Source organism: Prionailurus viverrinus, chromosome B2 (genome assembly GCF_022837055.1).
Source record: "Prionailurus viverrinus isolate Anna chromosome B2, UM_Priviv_1.0, whole genome shotgun sequence".
Classification (NCBI taxonomy): domain Eukaryota; kingdom Metazoa; phylum Chordata; class Mammalia; order Carnivora; family Felidae; genus Prionailurus; species Prionailurus viverrinus.
The window spans coordinates 3,092,867-3,113,210 of NC_062565.1; the positions used below are offsets into that span (position 1 = coordinate 3,092,867).

The following is a 20,344-nucleotide window of genomic DNA, read 5'->3' on the forward strand; positions in this document are numbered from 1 at the left end:
ATGCGAGTCGCCAATTTATATAAATCATACCAGATTTGTTTACTTTTCTTATTTTTCTCATGTTCCTTAGAGGTCAATGCTCACATTTGTGGGAATTTAGGCTAAGCCATGCGAAAAACCCTGTGAAGACGTACTAGAAATCTTGCCTAAAACTAATGTGAATATGTGTTCCATTTCCTTCCTTGAGGTTGAAAGAAGAAATTGGCCATTCGTTGTCCCATTTGCAAAAACTGGTTGAACAGCACCTTATTGTAGGTACAGTGGGTGCTCTGATGGTGGTAAAAGGAAGCAAGAAAAGTCAAGGAGATGAGGTAGAAATAGAATGGTAACGCAGCTGACGGCGCAGAGCCTGAAGCAGGGCTCGAACCCACAAGCCACGAGATCATGACTTGAGCCAAAATCAAGAGTCGGATGCTTAACCGACTGGGCCACCCAGGCGCCCCTCAACTTGTTCTGATGCCCGCATTCAGACTCCACTGGCCTCCGCAATTTATTAGTGGTTACAGAATGAAAATCCTGCACTCCACAGTTTCCAAGAGCAAATTGAAGGTACCTTCTTGAGGCCACACTGGGAGTGATTTTTCATACCGACTTTTACATAGACCAACCCTTCACATTAGCATTTCTCTACAGAAGACCCCACGGTCATCTCCTGACCTCAAAATCCTTCTTTCCCAGTTGACTTCAAGGTTCACATTTTCCTCCATTGCTTGACTTCTAAACTTGAGCATTCCATAGTATACTCTGTCAAGCTAATCTTCAACATCGCTGGTGACAATACTCTCCAAAATTACAGAAAGAAAGGGAGAAGGGTTCTAACACAGGATATTATTCTCTTTAACCGGATGTGCTATGAACCCAAAATACGGAAGTTTTCTGTGATGCACAGTTTAAGAGCTTTCACTGGGCAATGCTGCTAATCTGTCCTGATCATTTGCATAGAAAATACATCAGCGTCAGACCTGAAGAACAAGAGAAGATCCTTCTTAAGGTAAAACAAAGATACTGCCTATGTGGAAAAGACCTTGCCTACACTTAGACAACTAATCATATACCACGGGTGTTATTAGATTTGAAGCTCTGGGAGGTGGGGGGGAGGGACCATGTGTGTCTTTGGGCCATGTCTATGGGCTGCCATCGTGAAGACTAGACTGGATCTTGGCAGGATATCCATAAACATTTGTGAAATCAGTGAACAATATTATAGGTAACTTTCTGAAATGTATCCTAAACTCCACATGACGCAGGCCCTCCCAGGCACCCAGAAATCTCACCCAGAAGTCTAAGTAAAGCCTGGCAACGCACCTGTAAGTGGCCAGCCACTTCACTTCTGGAAGTTTCCATGGCAACATGTATATATTATTTCTAATTTTTCCCAACTTCAGTATAAGGACAATCATGGCTGTCTCTTAATATCCATTGAATAAATGATGCGTGATGGAAAGTTCACTCGAAACAACACGCAATCACGTGGCACAAAGCAGGCCCTCAAATGATTCCTTTCTTTATTGAGAGCGGCCAGGCTGTTGCCATATATATTTTAAATGAAGTAGTTTCAAGGATGACAAAGCAATTTTGGCACAGAAATCTAGGCATGTTTGGTCAAGCTATGCAAAGTTGCCACAGTGTCTCCCTCTTAAACCTGCTAATTAGAGCAAGCCCATAGTGTCTCCTTCTCAGCCTGCTTATTAAACAGGCCCATAAACTGCAGAACATCAGGTTTTCTGAGCCCGTCAGGGAGTCAACGATACAAAAGAACCTGAGGAGACTAAACTCCAGAAAGAGGCCTTTGCAGGGTAAAAAAGGCCTCTTATCCCTGGCAGATGGGCAGAGGCGCAAAAGAAAACTGTGAACACCTGACCAGGAGAGACTGGGAGAAAATCTAAGGGATTTTTAAAGTTTGTTGGTGGGCTTGCTTGACCCAAGCAGAGAATTCCACGTAGCCAAAACCACTGCCAACTGTCTCTGTGGGAGAGCAAGCCAAAAAGGGGCCGAGGGAAAAGGCTAGAAAGTGGAGAGAAATATCCACTGAGGCCCCCCACCCCCCCGCTTGGGGCAAAGTCTCTAAAGTCAGAGAGCAGGGCAGGAAAGCTAAGGGCAACAGATCTAAGGCACTTTGTATTAAACAGCCAAGAGCCACGGCTGAGAGCTGAGAGAAATCTCTCCAAGGCTCTCTGGAAGGAGAGAGATCTCCCAGGCACCTCTCAGGGTTTGGAAAGCCAGGGGTGCGGTAGTAAAGCACAAAGAGAAGAGAAGGGACCCCGGAGAGCAAAAAATCCTGGTTTTTCAATTCAACTTCCACTGATTCTTTACTACAGGACGAAGCAAATGAAGACAACTTACCAGTTCAGGTGGAGGATGCGGATTCAAAGTTAAAGAGATGCGCCAAAGATAAGGAGCATGCTCTCACAGCTCTTATTTTTAAAGTAAAACCAAGATGTATAAATTGCATGATGGAAAGTAGTTGATCCGCCTTGTTGAAAGCTACAGCTCTCCTTTCTCAAATAGAAAAAAAGAAAAAAGTGGCTTTTGAGTCTTACTCGGATACATGTGTGTATAAAGTGGGTCAATGAATTTGAGAAGCAACAGAGAGTAGGAAGTTAGAAGAGAAATGGGAGGGTTGTAGGGTCCAACAGAGAAAGGAGGACAAGCAGAGGGTGGATCTGCGGCTGCGCGGCTCCCTGACACCTGCCGGCAGGTGGATCCGGATCCAGGCGCGCGCTCCGGGGACAAAGGTTTCCCGCCTCCCTTCTCGGAGTTGATCCACGCGGGCCTGAGCTCCTCTGCTCTCTCAGGCCCAGCTAGCGGCCCAAACTACGAACTCGCCCTGGTCTCGACTTCTTTTGTCATGGATTTGGGGTGTCTGAGTTCTCTGGGGACGGAGAAGGGTCGGAGGCTCTCGAGAGGGGGCGGTGCCTTCCCGCCGACGCCAGCCCAGCACTCGGGCGCCACCGCGCGTCCCGCGGGCCGCCCTGCAGCTCCGGCTCCGGGACACCATTTCAGACTCGGGGCCGCGCGCCGCGGGGTGCGGGGTCCCGGGCCCCCAGGGTCTGGGCGGAGCCGACCTGCTCCAACCGTTCCCGGGAGCCGGGAGTGTGCGCTGCGCGGCGGCGGCTCCGCGGTCGGCCCCTCCCGGGCTGGGTAGGAGAGAGGAAGCCCCGCTCGGCGCCGTCTATGTGCTTCTGCAGTTTGGGAAGGACCGGGTTTTCCCGGGAAGGAGCCCGGCTCAGCTGTGTCGACCCTGGGACGTCTCCTTTCCCTTTCTTTCTAGAAGAAACAGCGTGTCCGAGCCTTCCGTAGGGAAAGGCGCTCGTCACCCTTGGTTCGTGGTGACTTTAAAGTACGTAAGTAAAGGGAGCGCGCCAAGGCGGGCCGGTTAGCTCAGTTGGTTAGAGCGTGGTGCTAATAACGCCAAGGTCGCGGGTTCGATCCCCGTACGGGCCACGCTGTGTGCTGTTTTTCCTTTTGCGGTTACCCCATCACGTGGAATCTGCAGCCCTTACAGCTGTTACGGAGAGTTCTACGCCGCCACTGCCGAGCGGTGCTTCTGGAAGCCTTGTTTTTGTGAAAGAAGCAATGGCGCCCGAGAGTCCGGCTGGAAGGGCTTGTAAAGGAACGGAGGGAGGGAACGCGGGGCGGTAGGGACGGTCACAGGGCCTGCGCTCCTCGGGAGAGCCTGCCCTGCGGCAGTCCGGGCTTCCGGAGGCGCTCGCCGCCGCGGCTGCTCCCTCCGTCCGGAGTGGGGGCCGCCCCGGACCCCCGGAAAGAGCAGGAGCTCGGGCCCAGGCCGCGCACGCTCGGCGGGCGCGCGGGAAGCCTCGGGCCGCCTCGGGTCCTAGCGCCCGCCCGGTCCTTTTCCGGAGGTCCTGCCCCGGGTCCTAGCGCCCGCCGATCTTTCCCGGAGTTCTTTCCACCGGCTTCTCCAGGCCGCTGGCTCTGCCCCGCTGGCCGCCCACGTGCCCTGCGCTTCCCCCTGTGGCCGAGTTCCGGGCAGCCACGAAAGTGACATGAGCCATACTGATTAAATAGCAACGTAAGCAGTGCCTGGAGCGAGGGGCCGGGGACGTTAGGAGATGCTCAGTGAATCCCAGAAAGCGGGGCTTCGTCTGTGTGGTCGGTGCTGCACCCTCTAGGTCAAGAACAGTGCCGGGCGCAAAGCTAAAGGCTGAAAAACCTATTTTAAAAAACTAACAAGGAATATTCAGTACTTCATTGTATGTGAAATACCGCACCCACAGATGTGAAGTACGAGGACTCTTCAGGCCGATGCTGAGCTGGGCGGACCTGCGCTCGCCCACAGCCTGCGAGGAGACTCAGCCCCGCGCCCACAGCACGGAGCCCGGCCCTTCTACCCCTTCCTGCGAGCCTGATGAGCCTCCCGGTTTCCGGCTGGCTCGGATAAGGTAATACCTTCTGGTATCAGTAACTACATGGGCTGCTTCTCGGGTCACTCTGCCACCTGTCACCACTGTCTCCCCTGTGGAAGGAAGTGCTACCCTCCCTTTCTTGTATATTCTCCTCTACACGTGCCTCTGTAAATATGAACATGCATTTCTCTCAGTGTGGCATAAAGTGTTACATTGTGGGCACTGTTTTGCATCCTGCTTTTTCCTACTCTCTGTGTCTTGGAGCATCTACACAGAGCCGGCACATGGCACAGCCACTGTTAGACGCTATTAGGACACAGCCCATTTTCAGTCGAGTTGGTCCAGCTGGCCAGAAGCTGAATGAGAACTTTTCAATCCATTTCCCCCCTGAGTCGGGAGGTACACAAGCAGGGCTGGAGAGAGGACGGGAAGAGGACAGCTTTCTTCCATTTTCTGTGATAATGTGGATAAAACACTTTCTGTGCGAAACCGTAGGATAGAGCTCCAAAGCACACCGTTGATCGAAGGAAATTTTGTATAGATGTGTTCAAAGGTAATTTTTTCAGGAAAAGTTAAAACGATGAGTCAGATAGATAGACAAATGAGCATGTTGCTAGACAATAGGATATTTTCAACTGTTCCAGTTCACAAAAGTGAAGTCTACTAAACTGTTACAACTCCTAGCATAGATCCTTAAGAGGAAAGAGAAAGGGCTTCTTTGTAGATCTGGAAGGTAGAATCCTATAGCAGCTGCACACTATTCCAAACAAAGACTAAGTCATCCCTCAGTCGGTCCTATGTGATTCTTGTTCCACCAGATCTTGAGTTAACAGGGTGTCAGGGTAAATGACAACGTTTTTCTCTGTTTCTGTAGGGAAAAGTGCCCTTGTCTCCCCTCCCTGTCCTATGCAGGGTCTCCGTGGACACCTAGTCAATCTGAGTCCTTACTGGAATCTTCAGAATAGAGACAGATATCTCTATGGATTAAGTCCAGTCTTCAGTGTTTACAGTGTAGAGTGTCTCTAAGGCTGTGGGCCAGATAGCCTCTAGATAGGTAAAAATGTGCCTCCAGGATCAGCTCAGGGGTCCGTCATGAGATTTCCGGGAGACCGTCATAGGGTGCAGCCACTGGCTTCTCAAGGAGATACAGAGAAGTTCCTATTCTTTCTTCAGCTTTACTATAAACAAGGAGTGAGATTCTGACATGATTTTGTTGTCACTTTGGTGCTGCCACGTACATAACGCGAACACTTAGTAAAGTGTGTTCTCTCTCTTCTCTGATCAGGAAGCATCTTTCTGCTGGCCGAGTCCCTTCATCGCCCCAGCACAGTTTCCAGAACTCAGGGGGCTTCTGGAGCAGAATTCTGGAACTCCAGGCTCGGTAGGACGGTTATGGGCGCAATGTTGTTGAAGCCACGCCATCAGGAGTCTATAACCAAGCACATCTGCTGGCGTGGTCTTCTCCTGTGAGGCTTTGAAGACTTGTGCTTTGTCGAAGATAAAGCTGGCCTGCGGCTGATTGCAGACGCTTTCGGGGAAGTGGAGTAAAACAGAATGACTCTGTGTAGATGTCAGAAGATTTAAAGGGGCCGTAATTAATTTATTACTTAACGATTTTCAAAAGCAAGAGATCTGGTGAGAATTCGTAACGAGGAGACCGCCACTAAGGAGTTTTGGTTGTTTCTGTGATACAAAAACGAGATGAGAAAGCCAATCCAAAATAAGTTTCAGACAGAATAGCTACCGACATAGTGATCTACCATAGTTTCAAAGGAGATAGAAAACACCGCATGGGATTTATAGCAGTGGATGAACGTAATTCCCACAGAGAAAAAGTCTTGAAACAGACATATAATAATCCTGAGACCTAATATGCTGCAGATATACAAATCACATAGTAAGAATAATATATCAACAATATGAGACAGTTGTGGTAAGTCTGGAGTAAGTTCTACATATTTAGACATTAATTAGACTCCATAGGCAAGTGATGTAAACCCCATTTGAAATTCAGAAGCCCAGAAGATGCTAGAGTCAAATTAAAGAAGTGGCGACCAAGTAAACGTTTAAAAAAATAGCTAAAATTCTGACTGATGACAACTTCACTACTGTTGTCTAATGTCAGAGAAAACAGCACCAGGACTTTCTATGTTGGTGGAAACATGTCATGGGCAGTAAGAGCACTGATAAGTCTCCAGGAATTTCCCATTCGGTGTACAATTTCTGAAATATTTATATTAACGTCTTAGCCATGCAAATCTGACTTAGGGAAGCCTAGGCCTTTCTCCTCCTCCTCCTCCTCCTCCTCCTCCTCCTCCTTCCTTTCCTCCCCCCCCCCCCTCCTTCTGGCATCCCTTCTGATTTTCACCTCTTCCTGTGCAACTCATCAATAATAGCCTATCAAATAGCCCTGGTTCTCTTCATTATCTGCCTTTTTGCAAGGGGACAGAAGGCATCGTTAGGATTTTCCAGGCACCTTCGGGGACGTCTCAACCACAGGTGTAGGTGGAAACAGTACCTTGAAAGTTTTAGTTGACATTTAGGATTCGATTGGGGGAAGGCAAAGGTTAAAACCGATCAGAACATTTGAACACTTAGGAGAGGAAACAAACCATGATTGCTGGAGAACTTACGTGGTTATTGGTTTCAAAGTTACAATAAAACAGTTAAAACTAAGCACAGAAGGTAACATGACTGTAAACGACATTATTCCTATGTAAGAAACCTTTGTTTTCTTCAGGAAGCACGACACAATCAGTGTAAACTATAAAGCTTATTCTGCTAAAAAACAGAATATTTGCTGTCGGAGAAGGTTACACAGGGGAAACAGAAAGAACCGGTCATATTATGGGTGAGGGCACCGAGCAGTTAACCAAAGGAACAAACACATCAAAGTGAAGCAAACCTTCCCAGATTTTGGTATATTCCGTGGCTCTTCAAACTCAGGTATTCTAAATGGGGATAAATAAAATTAACCTGCCAATTTTGCCCATCATTATGTTCTTCCACACCCTGGGACAATCTGACACTGTCCTGGCTTCAGGAGTCCACGAGGTTGGAACTGATTTCACACCATTGCTGAGATGTTACCAGCGTGGATTGTGTCCGACTGTGCGATCTCCAGATGCGCTAAGAAGTACGATTTTTTAAACTGCGTGTTGGGATTGTTTGTAACGGAACAAGCATTTCCAGTCAAGTTCGTATTTTAGATACTTAAACCTTCAAGATGTAGTTTATTCAACTGTTTACAGTGTTTTTCAACTGCAGCCTTCCAGCGTAAAGGGCCCGTGAAATCCCGGGCTTCTGACCTCCCTCCCAGGGGAACCGACTGGAACGCTGAAGAACGAAACAAGAAACAGGAGGCTCTCGCGATCTAATTGATCCTCAGCGTGAGAAGTGTTCTGCCCGTTCCAGAATGTACATGTTAGGTAAACGAACAAACAGATCCTTAAAAGCCATATTTCAGGATTTGATTCACAAGTCTGTTTAAAAACCAAGGCCGCTGCTGGTAAACGGTCAGATATTCTTACTTCCAAATATTTTTCCTTTCGTTTGAGGCCTTTTTGTTTGTTTATTTTGATCTGACTGTCTTGCTTTCTCGGATCTGTTCTAATTGTTCTCTCCCTAAGATTTCCTGTCCTCTCTAAAAAAAATCTTCACTGAATCTGTTGTCTTGCAAACCTTGAAACGTTGGCATCCTGCGTTCTGTGTCGTCTTCTGTCGTTCCTCCAGACTTCCTGCCTCCTCCTGTCCTAAATGTGGCAAGCGAGAGAGGAGAGACGATTCCATTTCCTTACCCATCAGCCAGGCCGCGAGTGGGGTCTGCCGATGAGCTAATATGGAGGAGGCCTCCCTGTAATTGTCGTGACTTTGGAGCATCGGACAGTGTCACGTGGGCAGAGTTTGGCTCTCGGTTTGTGAGTTTGACTTCCTACTTGTGACACGGATTGTTCGGGGCCACTTCCTGACATACCTGTGGCATACCTGTCCCTCCCCGCCCAAGTTTCTGGTAGGGAACAGGCAGGAGTGACACTAATATGTGATGTCTGGGTTCCCAAGGTGTTTTCAGCCTTCACTGGATCGGGTTCACAAGCAGCAATCCTGCAGAATTAGAGGTACTTGAGGCTTGTGACTGAGGTGGGAAAGATAGTGCCCCGCTGCCTCTCTGAGGTCTTCGCCGAGACCCCGGTAACGAGCGAGTAAGAAGGAAAAACCGACCGAAGTTTGTTAAACCGTTTGCCCCGGGTACAGGTGGGGACACCCGGGGAGAACAAGTAACTGTCGCCGTGGCTTAGAAGTCCAGCTTACGTGGCATCTTCAACAAAGAACAGTGGATTTGTGGTGAAGTCATGGAACAAAGGAAAGCGTGTCAGGCCAAGGGCAGAGAGACAGGCCAGTCAGTAAAGTTTGTTATTTGATTTCCAGGCTGTTGGGGTCTAAGGTTGTCTGGGGGTGAACCTCCGTCTTTCCCCGCAGAGAGGGCACAAGGGTCTCTTGTCAAACTTCTGTCCTAATTCCTCTCTCTTGCTTTCAGCTCACAATAATCCTTGTGCCCAAGTGGCATATTTGGGGGTGGCCTAGTCCTCCACCTTCGCTGTCTTGTTTGTTCACATTCCTTTGGAAGTTGGGAGGGGGGAACTGCTATGAATAAACGATGAACTCAGGGTTGCTGCGGTGTGAACGGGACGCCGGGCGCCGGGCTGGGCCGCTTGCGCTAGGTGAAGAGACAGTGACTCTCAGGGGACCCTGGTCAGAACCTTCGAGATCTCTACATAAAACAGAAAAGCCCAGTGCGCAGGCCAGGGCTCCGTAGATTCAGGAAGGCGCCAGTCTGTTTGTGGTTTATTTCCTCCCCGAGCTCCAGTCTCTCCCCTTTGCCCAGAACATGCATCTGATGCACAAAGGCGGCGGTTCCCGGGCCCGCACAAAACCAAAGTGGCGAGGGTCCAAGCCTGGCCGCTGTTCTCTTACTTGATCTCAAAAAATAAAATCGGAGTCTGACACCCTGGCTTATTCCCATGGACAACCACACTCCCTCAGCTGAAGATGTCCCAGGTTCAGAGATCTGGGACCGAACCTCCAAGCCACAGTGTGGCGCATTGCTTTCTATCTCTACTGCAAGGCACCTGTCACTCAGTTCTTAACCCAGTCTTACCTGCCATCCACAAACCCGTCACTTTCTATCAACTACAGAAACCTTCCTCATTTTCCCTTCACCCCAGGCCCTCATAATGGGATTGCAGTGGCCTGGCAAGAGACTCTCCTCGCCTGGAATAACAATTCAGCGCAGGCTTACCCACCACACAGATTCTTTAATGCCTCTCTGAGGTATTTAGTGGCACCTTCCACCATGGAAAAACAGAAAACTAAACAAAGAAGGCCCCGCTGGGATTCGAACCCAGGATCTCCTGTTTACTAGACAGGCGCTTTGACCAGCTAAGCCACAGAGCCCCTTTTTGAGTTTATGTTCAGTTATATCATATTTATACCGTTTTCTGTGAGTTGTAGCAACTTGTCAGAAACTCACTTGATTTTGTGACCAAGAGACGATATCTGTGTTTCCGAGCGTGTACTTAAACGGAAACCTCCAACATTTAAAGAAGATGCATTCTTCAATGCAAGAAAGGTTTAAAATTTTTCAAATTAAAAATGGGTTAAATTCCTATTTCATGGCGACTCTCGCCATCTAGAGGACGCGTTGGTTATTGCAACACATTTTAATTTTGTTTCTTCTTTAAATCCTTTGTCCGCAATCGGGAGTCACTAGCCGGTCAAGCCCTTTTCTAGGTATGGGCGATAGAACAGTGAACAAAAAATAGACAAAACTTCCTTTTCTGACAGAATTTGTGTTCTAGAGGGAGGCGAAGAAAACACGTTCCAACGATTTGCCCCAACCCCTACCCCCCCCCCCCCCCCACCCGCCAGAGAGATAAGGGGGGATGTAAGAACGAATCCGACTACTGCCAGGTTACAAACCCACAGGGCGACCTTCTGAGCTGATTTCCTGCACTGGAGCAAGACTGTCACGCGTCGCTCTGTTATGTCTAACTTGGCTCAGGACAGCAAGCGGAGATGAGCACACACCGAGGCAGATTTGGGGCCGCCCTGCTTCCAGCGTGCCCAGACCAGCCACTGTCAGGCCCTTTCTTTCCAAGACAGTCTGGACCCCAACAGATCTGTTGCTCGGTGGGGAGTTCCGCAGGAGGACACTTTACTCCTGGCACAGTCTCGTTCCGTTCGCGGATTGACCCGCTGGGTTAAAACCGCCTTGGTCTCTGTCAAGACAGAAGGACTGAGAAGAGGGTACGGAGAAGGAGAATCCGGGGCAGAGTGTGACAGATAACCCCCACGGGATGCTGTGGGATCTGGGCTTGGCGCAGGGTGGGGGTCTTAGCAGAGTCACACGGCCTGTCCTGCGCCAGGTGGACGACAGCAGAAGGGGACTGTGGCACCTGGGGCCCGAGTGCGGCTCAGCGTGGAGAGAGCAGGTGGGGCCGTCATCCTGAGACGTTTAGATGCTGCTTTGTGCGCTCTGAGCGACAAGGGCACGTGCGTTCCTGGGCAGCCACAAAGGGCAAGACGCTGCAGGGGTGACAGATCACTTCGGAGATCTCCTGGGGACAGGCAGATCTCTGTACACCTGCTTTCCTCTGGACACCAGCCCCGCCCCCCTGGCTCTCTTCCCAGCCAGCCTAGCCTGTACCTAACCCAGTTGGCCTTTTCTTGTGTCGCTTGAGGGTTATGCTTTCCCTTCGTCCCCAGGTCCTGCTGCCATTCCTCTCCCGGTACCAGCTCGTTTGTTTAAGGTACGGCCATTTAGAGGTGTATTTTTTGCAAAGTTGAAATTCCGTGCACATATGTTACACGTTTACATAAATGGCATATTATCTAGTTTTATGCCTTTCAAAAAGATTATGACTAGGTAAGCCAATTTGACAACAAATTATGTTTAAAAAAACATACTGACTTCAAGATCCATCAGAGTTGTCCTGTGCTCCGAAGTCGTTGCTTCTAATGCCGTATAAATTCCCATAGTGGGTGCTCCCACTGTTTCCTCTCTTCAGTCCCAGTGATGGACTCACCCAGGTTGCCTCCACTGCCCCCCACAGTTTCCCCCCCCCCACCAAGTTCCAAATAACACCGCCTTTTCATCCACCCCCTTTACATACGTGGTGCAGAGTTTCACTGGGATGTGCGTGTAGGAGCAGAATGGCTAAGTAATCCCAGCGTGCTCTCCAGCCCACACTCCACCGCTCTGCACGCCCCTTTATCCTGGTCTCGACGCTCAGCACGAGTCAGCTTTCTACTTTGTAATCTAATATGTGTAGAGCGATGCGTCTCATCACTGTTGCCTCAAAGTTTGCCTTTATGTTTTCTAACGATTTTGAGCATTTGCTTATATGTTTGTTGGCCATTGGCATGGACTCATAATCCACCTGTGTTCTTACTGAGGCTGATGTATCTTTCATGTTGATTCGCAGGGGCTGTTGGTGTATCGTGGTTATTAGACCGCTGTGAATCTGGGATCTGGAAAGATCGTCCCCCGTTATGTTACCCACTGGCCTGTTGATGGAGGAACCTAATGGCGGATCCTTACTTTTGTTAAGGGTTTGTCTCCCCCCCCACCCCCCCCACCCTCCCCACCCCCGCCCCATGGTTTGCCCTTTTGAGGTTAGGCTTAAAGGGCCTTTCTCTGTTACTAAGTTAAAAACTGTTCTCCTCTCTCAACAAAAAATGCGTCGATTTTCTTTTTCACGTTTGAGACGTCGATCCATCTACTTTTCTAGATAAGTGTGTTGGTTTTTTATGACAATCTGTTGGAATTGTGTCTTCCAGTTCTCAAGAGTTTTTTGGTTTGGTAAGGGTGCCCAGCAGGTGAACTTGCTCACTTAGCGTCCCACGTTTCCTTTCTCTTAGCTGCTTCACGTTTCTTATGCAATTACGTATTTCATAAAATTATGTGTTTTTCCTGTTACAACATATGTCTGCACACACAGTACAAGTCATAGCATGGAAAGAATCTATTTTAGTTTATTTTTATTATTTTTTAGAAGTTTATTTATTTATTTTGAGAGAGAGAGAGAGAGAGGGGGGCAGAGAGAGAGAATCCCAAGCAGGCCCTGTGCTGTCAGCACATGGCCCGATGCAGGGCTCGATCCCACATACCGTGAGATCATGGACCTGAGCCAAAATCAAGAGTGAGACGCTTAACCGACTGAGCCACCCAGGCGCCCCTGTAAAGAATATATCTTAGTAAAACACGGTTTGAATGATATTTTATGAATTTCCCAGCAGACAACCTTGCAAAGATTTGGTTTTTGTTTATATTCTTGTAAGCCTGGGCCGCAGTTGCGTAGACCTCTGACGTCAATCGCAGGCTCCCGAAACTGAAAACAAGTATTTTGGTTCCTGGAAGGAAAAGATAGGAGGATCCCAGTTCTAAGTTGCTGTGACGGATGAGTGGGTAAGGTTCTGAACTTAAAGTCTGCGGGGGTCCAATCCTTACTTGTGGCACATAATCTTGTCTTCTAATTGGTCCTTTTCAATACGGACTGGAAACCCCTCTTACTGGTTCCGGAAAACCTATGCATCTCTGGTTTTGTTCTCAGGCTCTTTGCTTATTTTTCTCTCTCCTGTAATCCTGCACCTCAGGACAAGAGCTGGGGGCAAAAATCCTGCTAGGCAGCGTTTAATGGGGGCACGACTGGATCTTTGCATCGTGGTCTTCGCCCACCACGGATTCGGCCTAACCGCCTCAAGTCCATCAGCGTCTAAGTCTGCTGTAATTTGATCCTAAGCAGAAATGAAAACTGAGAAGAGCCTGGACAACACCAAGGAACACCCGGGATTACATGGCCCACACACAGCGTCCTCAGCCTCGTGGCCCTCACCGGTGACTTGACTTTCAAAAGGCTCCCAGCCCTTCACTGAGGCTCTGGAGAGTGGGGCCTGGAGTTTGCCCGGAGACGGTCACAGCCGCATTGTGTCAGAAGAAGGGAGAGAGAGAGAGAGAGAGAGAGAGAGAAAGATTGTATAAGGGAGGTAAACTTTCTCTTCTAAGCTTTTAGGGTTTCTGGCCGGGCCTACAGATTAAACTGATATAAAACAGGTTGATAGAAACACACATTTCACGAAGGAATTTTGACATGGGGGGGGAGGGCTCACACAAAGTCTCAAAGCAGTTAGAGCCCGGTGCTCACGTGCTAGGTTGCACGCACGTTGGGAAAGCCGGGCAGGAGAAGGGGTCTGGGCCTAGGACAGTGAGCCGGGGCCAAGTGAGTAGCAGGTAAGGGTTGGTTTAACCGGGTTCGGTGCAGATTTCTCCTGGCCTGGTCTCGGTGATCAGAAGGGCCCTTCCCCCTGGGACAGGGAGGGCGCCTCTCACCTGGCTCCTTTACCTCCTGCTCTCAGGAGGAAAAAGGCAAGCGAGAGAGTTCTTCCTTCCCCTCCTGTTTTTCCAGCGCCTTTAACTCAGAATAATCAATATGCCAGACATGCGTACTTGGGGGTCGCAGCTCGAAACCAGGCGCGTCTTGAACCAGCGGAGGAACCCGGAGTAGCCCAGGCGCGCCCCGAGGGGACACCAGTCGAGAACGCTGCCGCCCCTGGTTTCTTCTCGCGTGTTCCCACGGGACTTGGCTCGAGGATGGTTCAAGCTGGGGCGCGAGCGGGACGCGCCGGGGGCGCAGTCCGGGCCGCGACTCCCTCGGCGCGGACGGGCTCGTTCTCTTTCCGGGGCGGTGGGGGGACTAGAAACGGTTTTCCTTCGACGTGTTTGCTCGGAAACTTTTGTATGCAGAGACCTGCAGGCCTCTGCCGGCTTGCGGTTCCATAGTGTAGTGGTTATCACGTCTGCTTTACACGCAGAAGGTCCTGGGTTCGATCCCCAGTGGAACCAGCTCCGGTGGCGCTTCTTTTCCGCGCCCGGTCGGACGCAAACCGAGCGGGCATGCCCTTCAGCTTCAATTTTAGCGGCTTGTTTTTTTGTTTTTTTAAACTTTAGGCTTTGACAGCGCCGATGGAAAACCAGAACCGCGGACCGCTTGGGAGATTCACCTTCATACATCGCTCAGCTGGAGGCGGGTGCAGCAGCGTCAGGGGGTCCCAGAAAAAGAGTCTCGTTTCCTGCCACGTCCAGCCGCCGTCAGAGGCAGAAAGGAACCGGCGTCCGTGAAGCCCGAGTTTTCTCCCCAAGACACCGAGCGCCCGATGTGCAGGGATTCCTAAAACCGCAACCCTGAGCGAGGGATTCAGGTCAGCAGTGCGCAGCCTGGGCCTCCGGGCCGGGGCGACCCGCCTCCCGGCCGCGAGCGCCGGACGCAGTAGGGGGGGGGGCGGTTCTGCGCTGCAAACAAGGGACACCGACCTCCCGGGGCCTCCCGGGCCGGCCCCAGCCCTTCTCCACCACAGACACCCGGAGCTGCCAGTCCCCTTGCGAGTGCTCTGCTCTTGACCAGGCACGGAGAAGCCAGCGTTGTTACGTATTTGAAGACTGTTACAGAAAGGGAATAAAAGACGGGGGAGAAGAGCCGAGAGGATCAAGGCTAGGATAGAACCATGCGGAGAACAAACGGATATGCCCAGAGAGGTGGGAGACCGCACCGAATGCCGGAACAGGCCTGTCGACACGGGGAAAGAGGCTTCTGTAAAAGAAAGGGGTAAGAGCAGAAATGAAAAATCCACAAAGCGGATCATAAAGTGTGGTAGTATCCTGGAAGATCAAAAACATAGTGCTGAAGGAGAGAGAAAAAAAATAAGTATGATAGAGGGAAAGCCGAGGATGTGCAAAATTCCAGTAATATTACTTCTAGAAATAACAGGGAAAATGCAAGGAAGAGAACCCCCCCCAATCCGGTACACATCCCAGCCCTACGCAAAAAATTCTAGGTGGTCAGGGATCACTGAATATTCAGTAAAAAGGATAAAAATAATCTGATACTTAACTACTGAGGAAATAGAAAAGAGCCTAAAATATTCCGGGGGGGGGGGGGGGAAGAAAACACAAAGTAGATCCGTTGACAGACTCACTGACTTTTCAAGATGGAGGCCAGAAGCTAGAAGACAGTGAGGCAACGGCTTCCAGTCTTCAAGAAGACCAAATCCACCCTAGATGTCACGTGAAACCCAAGTATCCGTCAAGTATGAGCGTGGGAGATGTTTTCAAAAGTGCTTTGCCCTGTGAAATTTACCTTTACTCCTGCCTTCCCCAGGATCTAGGTAAAAATGAAAATGCAAGTTGAGAAACAGGGAGACTGGGGATACAGAAAGTTCCAGATGCAAATGTGAGGCAAGAGGGGGGTGGGATTGCGGGGGTTCAGGAAGGTCTGGGGAGGAATTCTTCCCGGAGGTGCAAGGCTGAGAGAAACTGGGATGTGGAGAGACACCCTCGGAAGAGATTTCAGTAACTTGTGCGTGAATTTGGGGTTGAAATAAGACCTATAGAAAGCCGTGCAAATAAAATTAAGGTCACTCATTCCTTGTGGGAGGAGCAATCATGGTCTGTTAGGACGATTTCAAACTGGAAGGGAATATATAAGAATTGAAAAGGAATACATAAGGAATCATTAGTTGCAGATAATACGATATTATCCATAGAGAAAACAGAGGATCGAGGAACGTTTAAAGTCAATACCTGAGTTTAGCACGCTTGCTACTTTGCGTAATTTTAATTCAGAAACATACAGAAAATAAGGCCTAAAAAATTATACCCAAGAATGAATCTGACAAATTATGGATAATGTTTACACAGGAAGAGTCCTAAAATATTATGGAGAGATATGAAAAACTGCTTAAGTCACCACAGAGAAACACTGTATCAAGGGGAGAAAATGCTTTATAAGGGAAAAATACGAAGTCTCTTTAAAATTATATATATTAAATGAGAGTTCCGTCAGAACTCCAACAGATCCTAATACTTGGAAGAACCGGAGAGATTTAGCCAGCTAAATCATTTTTTAAAATGTTTACTTACCTATTTTGAGAGAGAGAGTGGGGAGGGGCAAAGAGAGAGGGAGCGCGAGAATCCCAAGCAGGCTCTGCACGGTCCGCGCAGAGCCGGACGTGGGGCTCGATCTCACGAACTGGAAGATCTGAACCAAAGTCAAGAGCCGGCTGTTCAACCGCTCAACCGACCGAACCACCCAGGCACCCACGCCAGCTAAATCATTTTTAAAAAGAAGATAAAGAAAGTAGGACGGCTTCCTCTCGTAAATACTAGATGTACCGTAAAGGATAACAATATGCACGGCATTTTCGCAGAGATCTAGAAGTAAGCCAGTGGAACAGAACGGATGGCACAATATCGAGGCCAATAATGAAACCATCATATCCGACGTGGGCGGCAGGGCGGGTCCAGAGGGCATGTCCACTCTTCATTAAGTCTTCCTGACTCCATTACACGTGTTGGGGAAAAGTCCACACTTCAAAATGTATGTCGAAGTTCATGACAGGCGGATCAAAGGTGAAATACGAAAGCTGAAATACGAAAAGCAAAGCGTTTAGGCATTTTAGCCACGGCGGTGGAGGAGGATGGCTAACAATTCTACCGAGAGCTGTGAGGCAGATCGATGTCTCTCTGTCCCTTGAGCCCGCTCTTACCTGTTCTGTTCAGCTTAGGGCCTGCTGCTGTCCCTCTCGCCTTTCAGCCTCTGTCCGGGACCGTCTGTCCTGCCCCGGGCCTCACACTTAGAGGAAAGACTGGAGGCCGGGCCTTGGGAGGCCCACGCGGGTGACGTTCGGGTCAAGTGTGGGGCGGCCTCTGATGTGTCTGGACGCGGGCCAGGAGCTCGTGCTCACTGCCCAGCTGGTCCCCAGGCGGTACCTGTATGCACGCAGCTCTCCTGCCCGGGGTTCTTTGTGAGGCCTGGCTATTCCCTTTTACGAGTCTAGCTAAAGCCTGCCTAGGGCCCTTCAGGAAAAGCCCTCCGCCTCTCCTCTTGAAAAGCTTTCCAATCTGAGCAGCCGTGTTAGCACGAAGGAGGCGCTGGTGCGGCCTACGTAGAGTCTAGAGTCGGCCTGCTGCCCTCTTGGGAGAAATGGCCCCTGCCCTGGGCGCTCCCTCTGATTTCCGCTCACAGGATAAAAAAGCTTCTTGGACGTAAATCTTTCCTTTTCCTGATTCCCTGACTTGTGGCCACGCTTCCTCTGATCTGCCTCCCCCCAGCCCCCCGACCTCGCTGCGTGCTTTCCCCGAACGTATATAACCTACTATGGCAAACGTCTTGGCCACGATCGGCTTTACCCGCGGCCTCCCCGAGATCTTGAAATAAACCTTAATCCTGAGGACGGACAAAGAGCTCTTCCTGCTCTTAGCTTCTCCCCATCAAAATGGCACGGCGCGGCAGTCAGGCCCCTTAAAAAGATGCTGACTTTGGCTCCGGTGTCCGCACCATCAGCACCGCGCGAAGCCCTTCCTCCGCGGAGGTCGCGACGCGCTTTCTTTATTTGCCAATAATGACAACGGCTCGTTGGGTCGCTTTGGGGTTTGTGCCACCACACCCGTCATGCCCTTATATCCTCAGAACAGTTGTAGGAAGTGGTAATTCTCCTTCGCTTCCCTTGAGAGAGGAGGACGATGGGGCGCAGAGAAGTTTAAAAGCCGGACCGTGAGTGCCGTCGAGGAGGGCAGTTTCCTGTCTGCAGACGTGGCTGGCACGCTGTGTAGGAGGCTCCCAGACCGATATTCACGCCTACGTAAACGGACTCCCTGGACGAGGCGGTTTTTATCACCCCCCGCCGCTCGGTTTAGACCGGATTTGCCCCTGAGGTTCATTCAACGTTACACAATAGAGCCATGAGCAGAGCATCTAATATATCTAATATAAATCCAATATACATCTAATAGAAACACGCGCGTGGTACCAGGTAAACATACGGGACACGCCAAGCGAGCTCTGGCCTTTTGAGCAAATCACAGAGCGTAGGTCTTCACCCCGCACTCACCTGGTGCTACAAGAGAGTTCGGGCCCAGACCGAGGACACTAACCCTCCTGCTACTAAGAGGTGGCCTCTGGGCCACAGCCCATGACCACCTCCTCGGGCCACTAAGAGCCGGAGAACATGTGTTCTGGAGAACTTCCGGACCAAGCCGTTTGTCTCTGTTCTCAACCAGTCTCCTCGTTCACTGGTGGCGAGAGAATCGACAGGAGCTGGTCCTTCTGGGTCAATACGCACTTGACCCCTGTCCTCACCATGTAAAACACGCGCTTGATCCCTGTCCTTGGCCCTGTAAGACTGAGTGGAAGTAACACACGTAACAGAGAAAACTGAGAAGATGCGGTACGGGTGACCCTGGGTGACTGGTATGACTGCGGTCGGGCCACTGGGGCTGCCCGTGAGGTGACCCCGGCAGTACAAGAAGCCTCAGTCACAACGTCTCAGAAGCTTTGTGGGTGCGAGCGTCAGATCCTCCGTCACCTAGACAGTTGGGGAAGGAACGGGGGCCACTGAAGCCTTAGGAAGGGAAAGCTTTTGGAAATCGGAGATCTTCATGCGGAAATTGCTAAAAGCTGCTACAAAAGTATGACAAAATAGACAGCAAATAGTATTTTTTTGAGCGTTCAAAATCCACAAGGCCCAGGAGAGAGGAGATGCCATTTGTGGGTTGTCGAGCTCCTGGGAGTTCTTGGGGGCTTGGGGGTCTCCTTCCAGACACCTCCACCTCAGCTCAGCTCTCCCCACACCCGCCTGACCTGTCCACCTGCCCCTTTCTAAATCATTCTGGAAACGGGAGAGGCTAGAGGTAGGGGTTATTCTTCTGAGCCGTATTCCCCCCCTCCCCAATTTTCTCCAGATGATCAGAAGGTCACAGTTTTTCAGCCCTGGCCCAGCCACCATACTCAGCAGGCGTGATTCATAATCAGACCTTTGTCCCTAGGGAAGACTGCCATCATCAACCTGGGTCTGCGTTTGGACAGTCATTTCCTCCTGTTGAAAAGGAAAAGGTTTCTATGTGTATTTTTGTCACTTCTTGGGACTTGCAGCCAGTGCCCACAGGGCCATGGGACTTGGGCATGGTTGGGGAGAACAGCGCTAAAAAGAGACAGGGATGCCCGAGGCCGGGCTGGTGGTGAAGGACACGGGTCTCAGGCGTCCCCTGGTCGCGACGAAAAAGGCGGGCTCCACACGCTCCTGCCGTGACTCGGATTCGAACCGAGGTTGCTGCGGCCACAACGCAGAGTACTAACCACTATACGATCACGGCGCGCCACCGCGGGCCACCAGCTCCCGGCCCGAGCTTCCTCCTTTGTCAGCAACGCCTACCTGTGTCGTCGGGAGACACCTGCACTGGGCCGTCCGTCCTTTTTTTTTTTTGAATTGCTCACCCCGATGACTGCTCCGCCCTCCCCGCTCGGATACTGTGCTCTTGGCGAGCAAACCGAAGGGGAGGAACATTAAGTTCCGCCACATGGACGTGGCCGACCCTGGCCCCTCGCCGGCGGCGGGAACGCTCGCGAACGCACCACTCCCACGTCCCCGCCCACGCGGGTCTCTGCCCGAGTTTTACGACGCGTGGTCCTCTGCGCTCTGGCCGCAGGCTGGAGACGTGCTGCCTCGGAGAGAGGCATCCTGGGGCCCCTTTGTGCCCCAACCGGCCAGAATCTGCGGGGCCCGGCGCGCAGTCCGGGTCTGGGGTCCCCGGAGCGCGCGGCTGGGTGCCGCCCGGTGCACCTGCCGGAGATCGGGAGGGCCCGGCCGGCCTGGGCCCGCACCCCGCGCTGCCCGCAGGGGCTCCGGCCTCGTTCCGGCCTCTTCCTCCTGCCTGCCCGGCTGCCAGAACCGGGACCCGACTGCGCGCTGCCGGCGTGGACCGGAAGCCCCTCGAGACGGCCCTGCCCCCTGGCGGGCTGCCCTGCCCTCTGCCTGCTCTTCACCCGGTTGGCTCCAGTAGCTTCAGTTCGTCCGGGAAGCTTTCCTGACCTCCCCTCTCCTCGCGACACATTCCTCCCAGTGCAGGTTATCCGTGGCGCACGGGGATG

The 20,344-nt window shown here is 51.0% G+C and overlaps 1 protein-coding gene and 4 non-coding genes across 5 annotated transcripts; 3 read left to right on the forward strand and 2 right to left on the reverse strand.

The window, feature by feature from the left end:
• Nucleotides 1–507: 507 nt before the first annotated feature.
• Nucleotides 508–12,081, forward strand: LOC125165617 (uncharacterized). Its single transcript, XM_047858697.1, has 7 exons — nt 508–549; nt 2,699–2,830; nt 2,934–3,340; nt 4,239–4,403; nt 5,653–5,748; nt 11,130–11,173; nt 11,849–12,081. The coding sequence occupies exons 1-6, from the start codon at nt 508–510 to the stop codon at nt 11,170–11,172; spliced, it is 885 nt and encodes a 294-aa protein (XP_047714653.1). The 3' UTR covers nt 11,173; nt 11,849–12,081.
• On the forward strand, nt 3,371–3,444 carry TRNAI-AAU (transfer RNA isoleucine (anticodon AAU)). The gene has a single exon. It is a non-coding gene; the product is annotated as a tRNA-Ile (tRNA).
• On the reverse strand, nt 9,745–9,818 carry TRNAT-AGU (transfer RNA threonine (anticodon AGU)). Its single transcript has one exon. It is a non-coding gene; the product is annotated as a tRNA-Thr (tRNA).
• A 2,111-nt stretch (nt 12,082–14,192) lies between the features above and the next one.
• TRNAV-UAC (transfer RNA valine (anticodon UAC)) lies at nt 14,193–14,265 on the forward strand. Its single transcript has one exon. It is a non-coding gene; the product is annotated as a tRNA-Val (tRNA).
• Nucleotides 14,266–19,497: 5,232 nt separating this feature from the next.
• Nucleotides 19,498–19,569, reverse strand: TRNAH-GUG (transfer RNA histidin (anticodon GUG)). Its single transcript has one exon. It is a non-coding gene; the product is annotated as a tRNA-His (tRNA).
• Nucleotides 19,570–20,344: the final 775 nt, after the last annotated feature.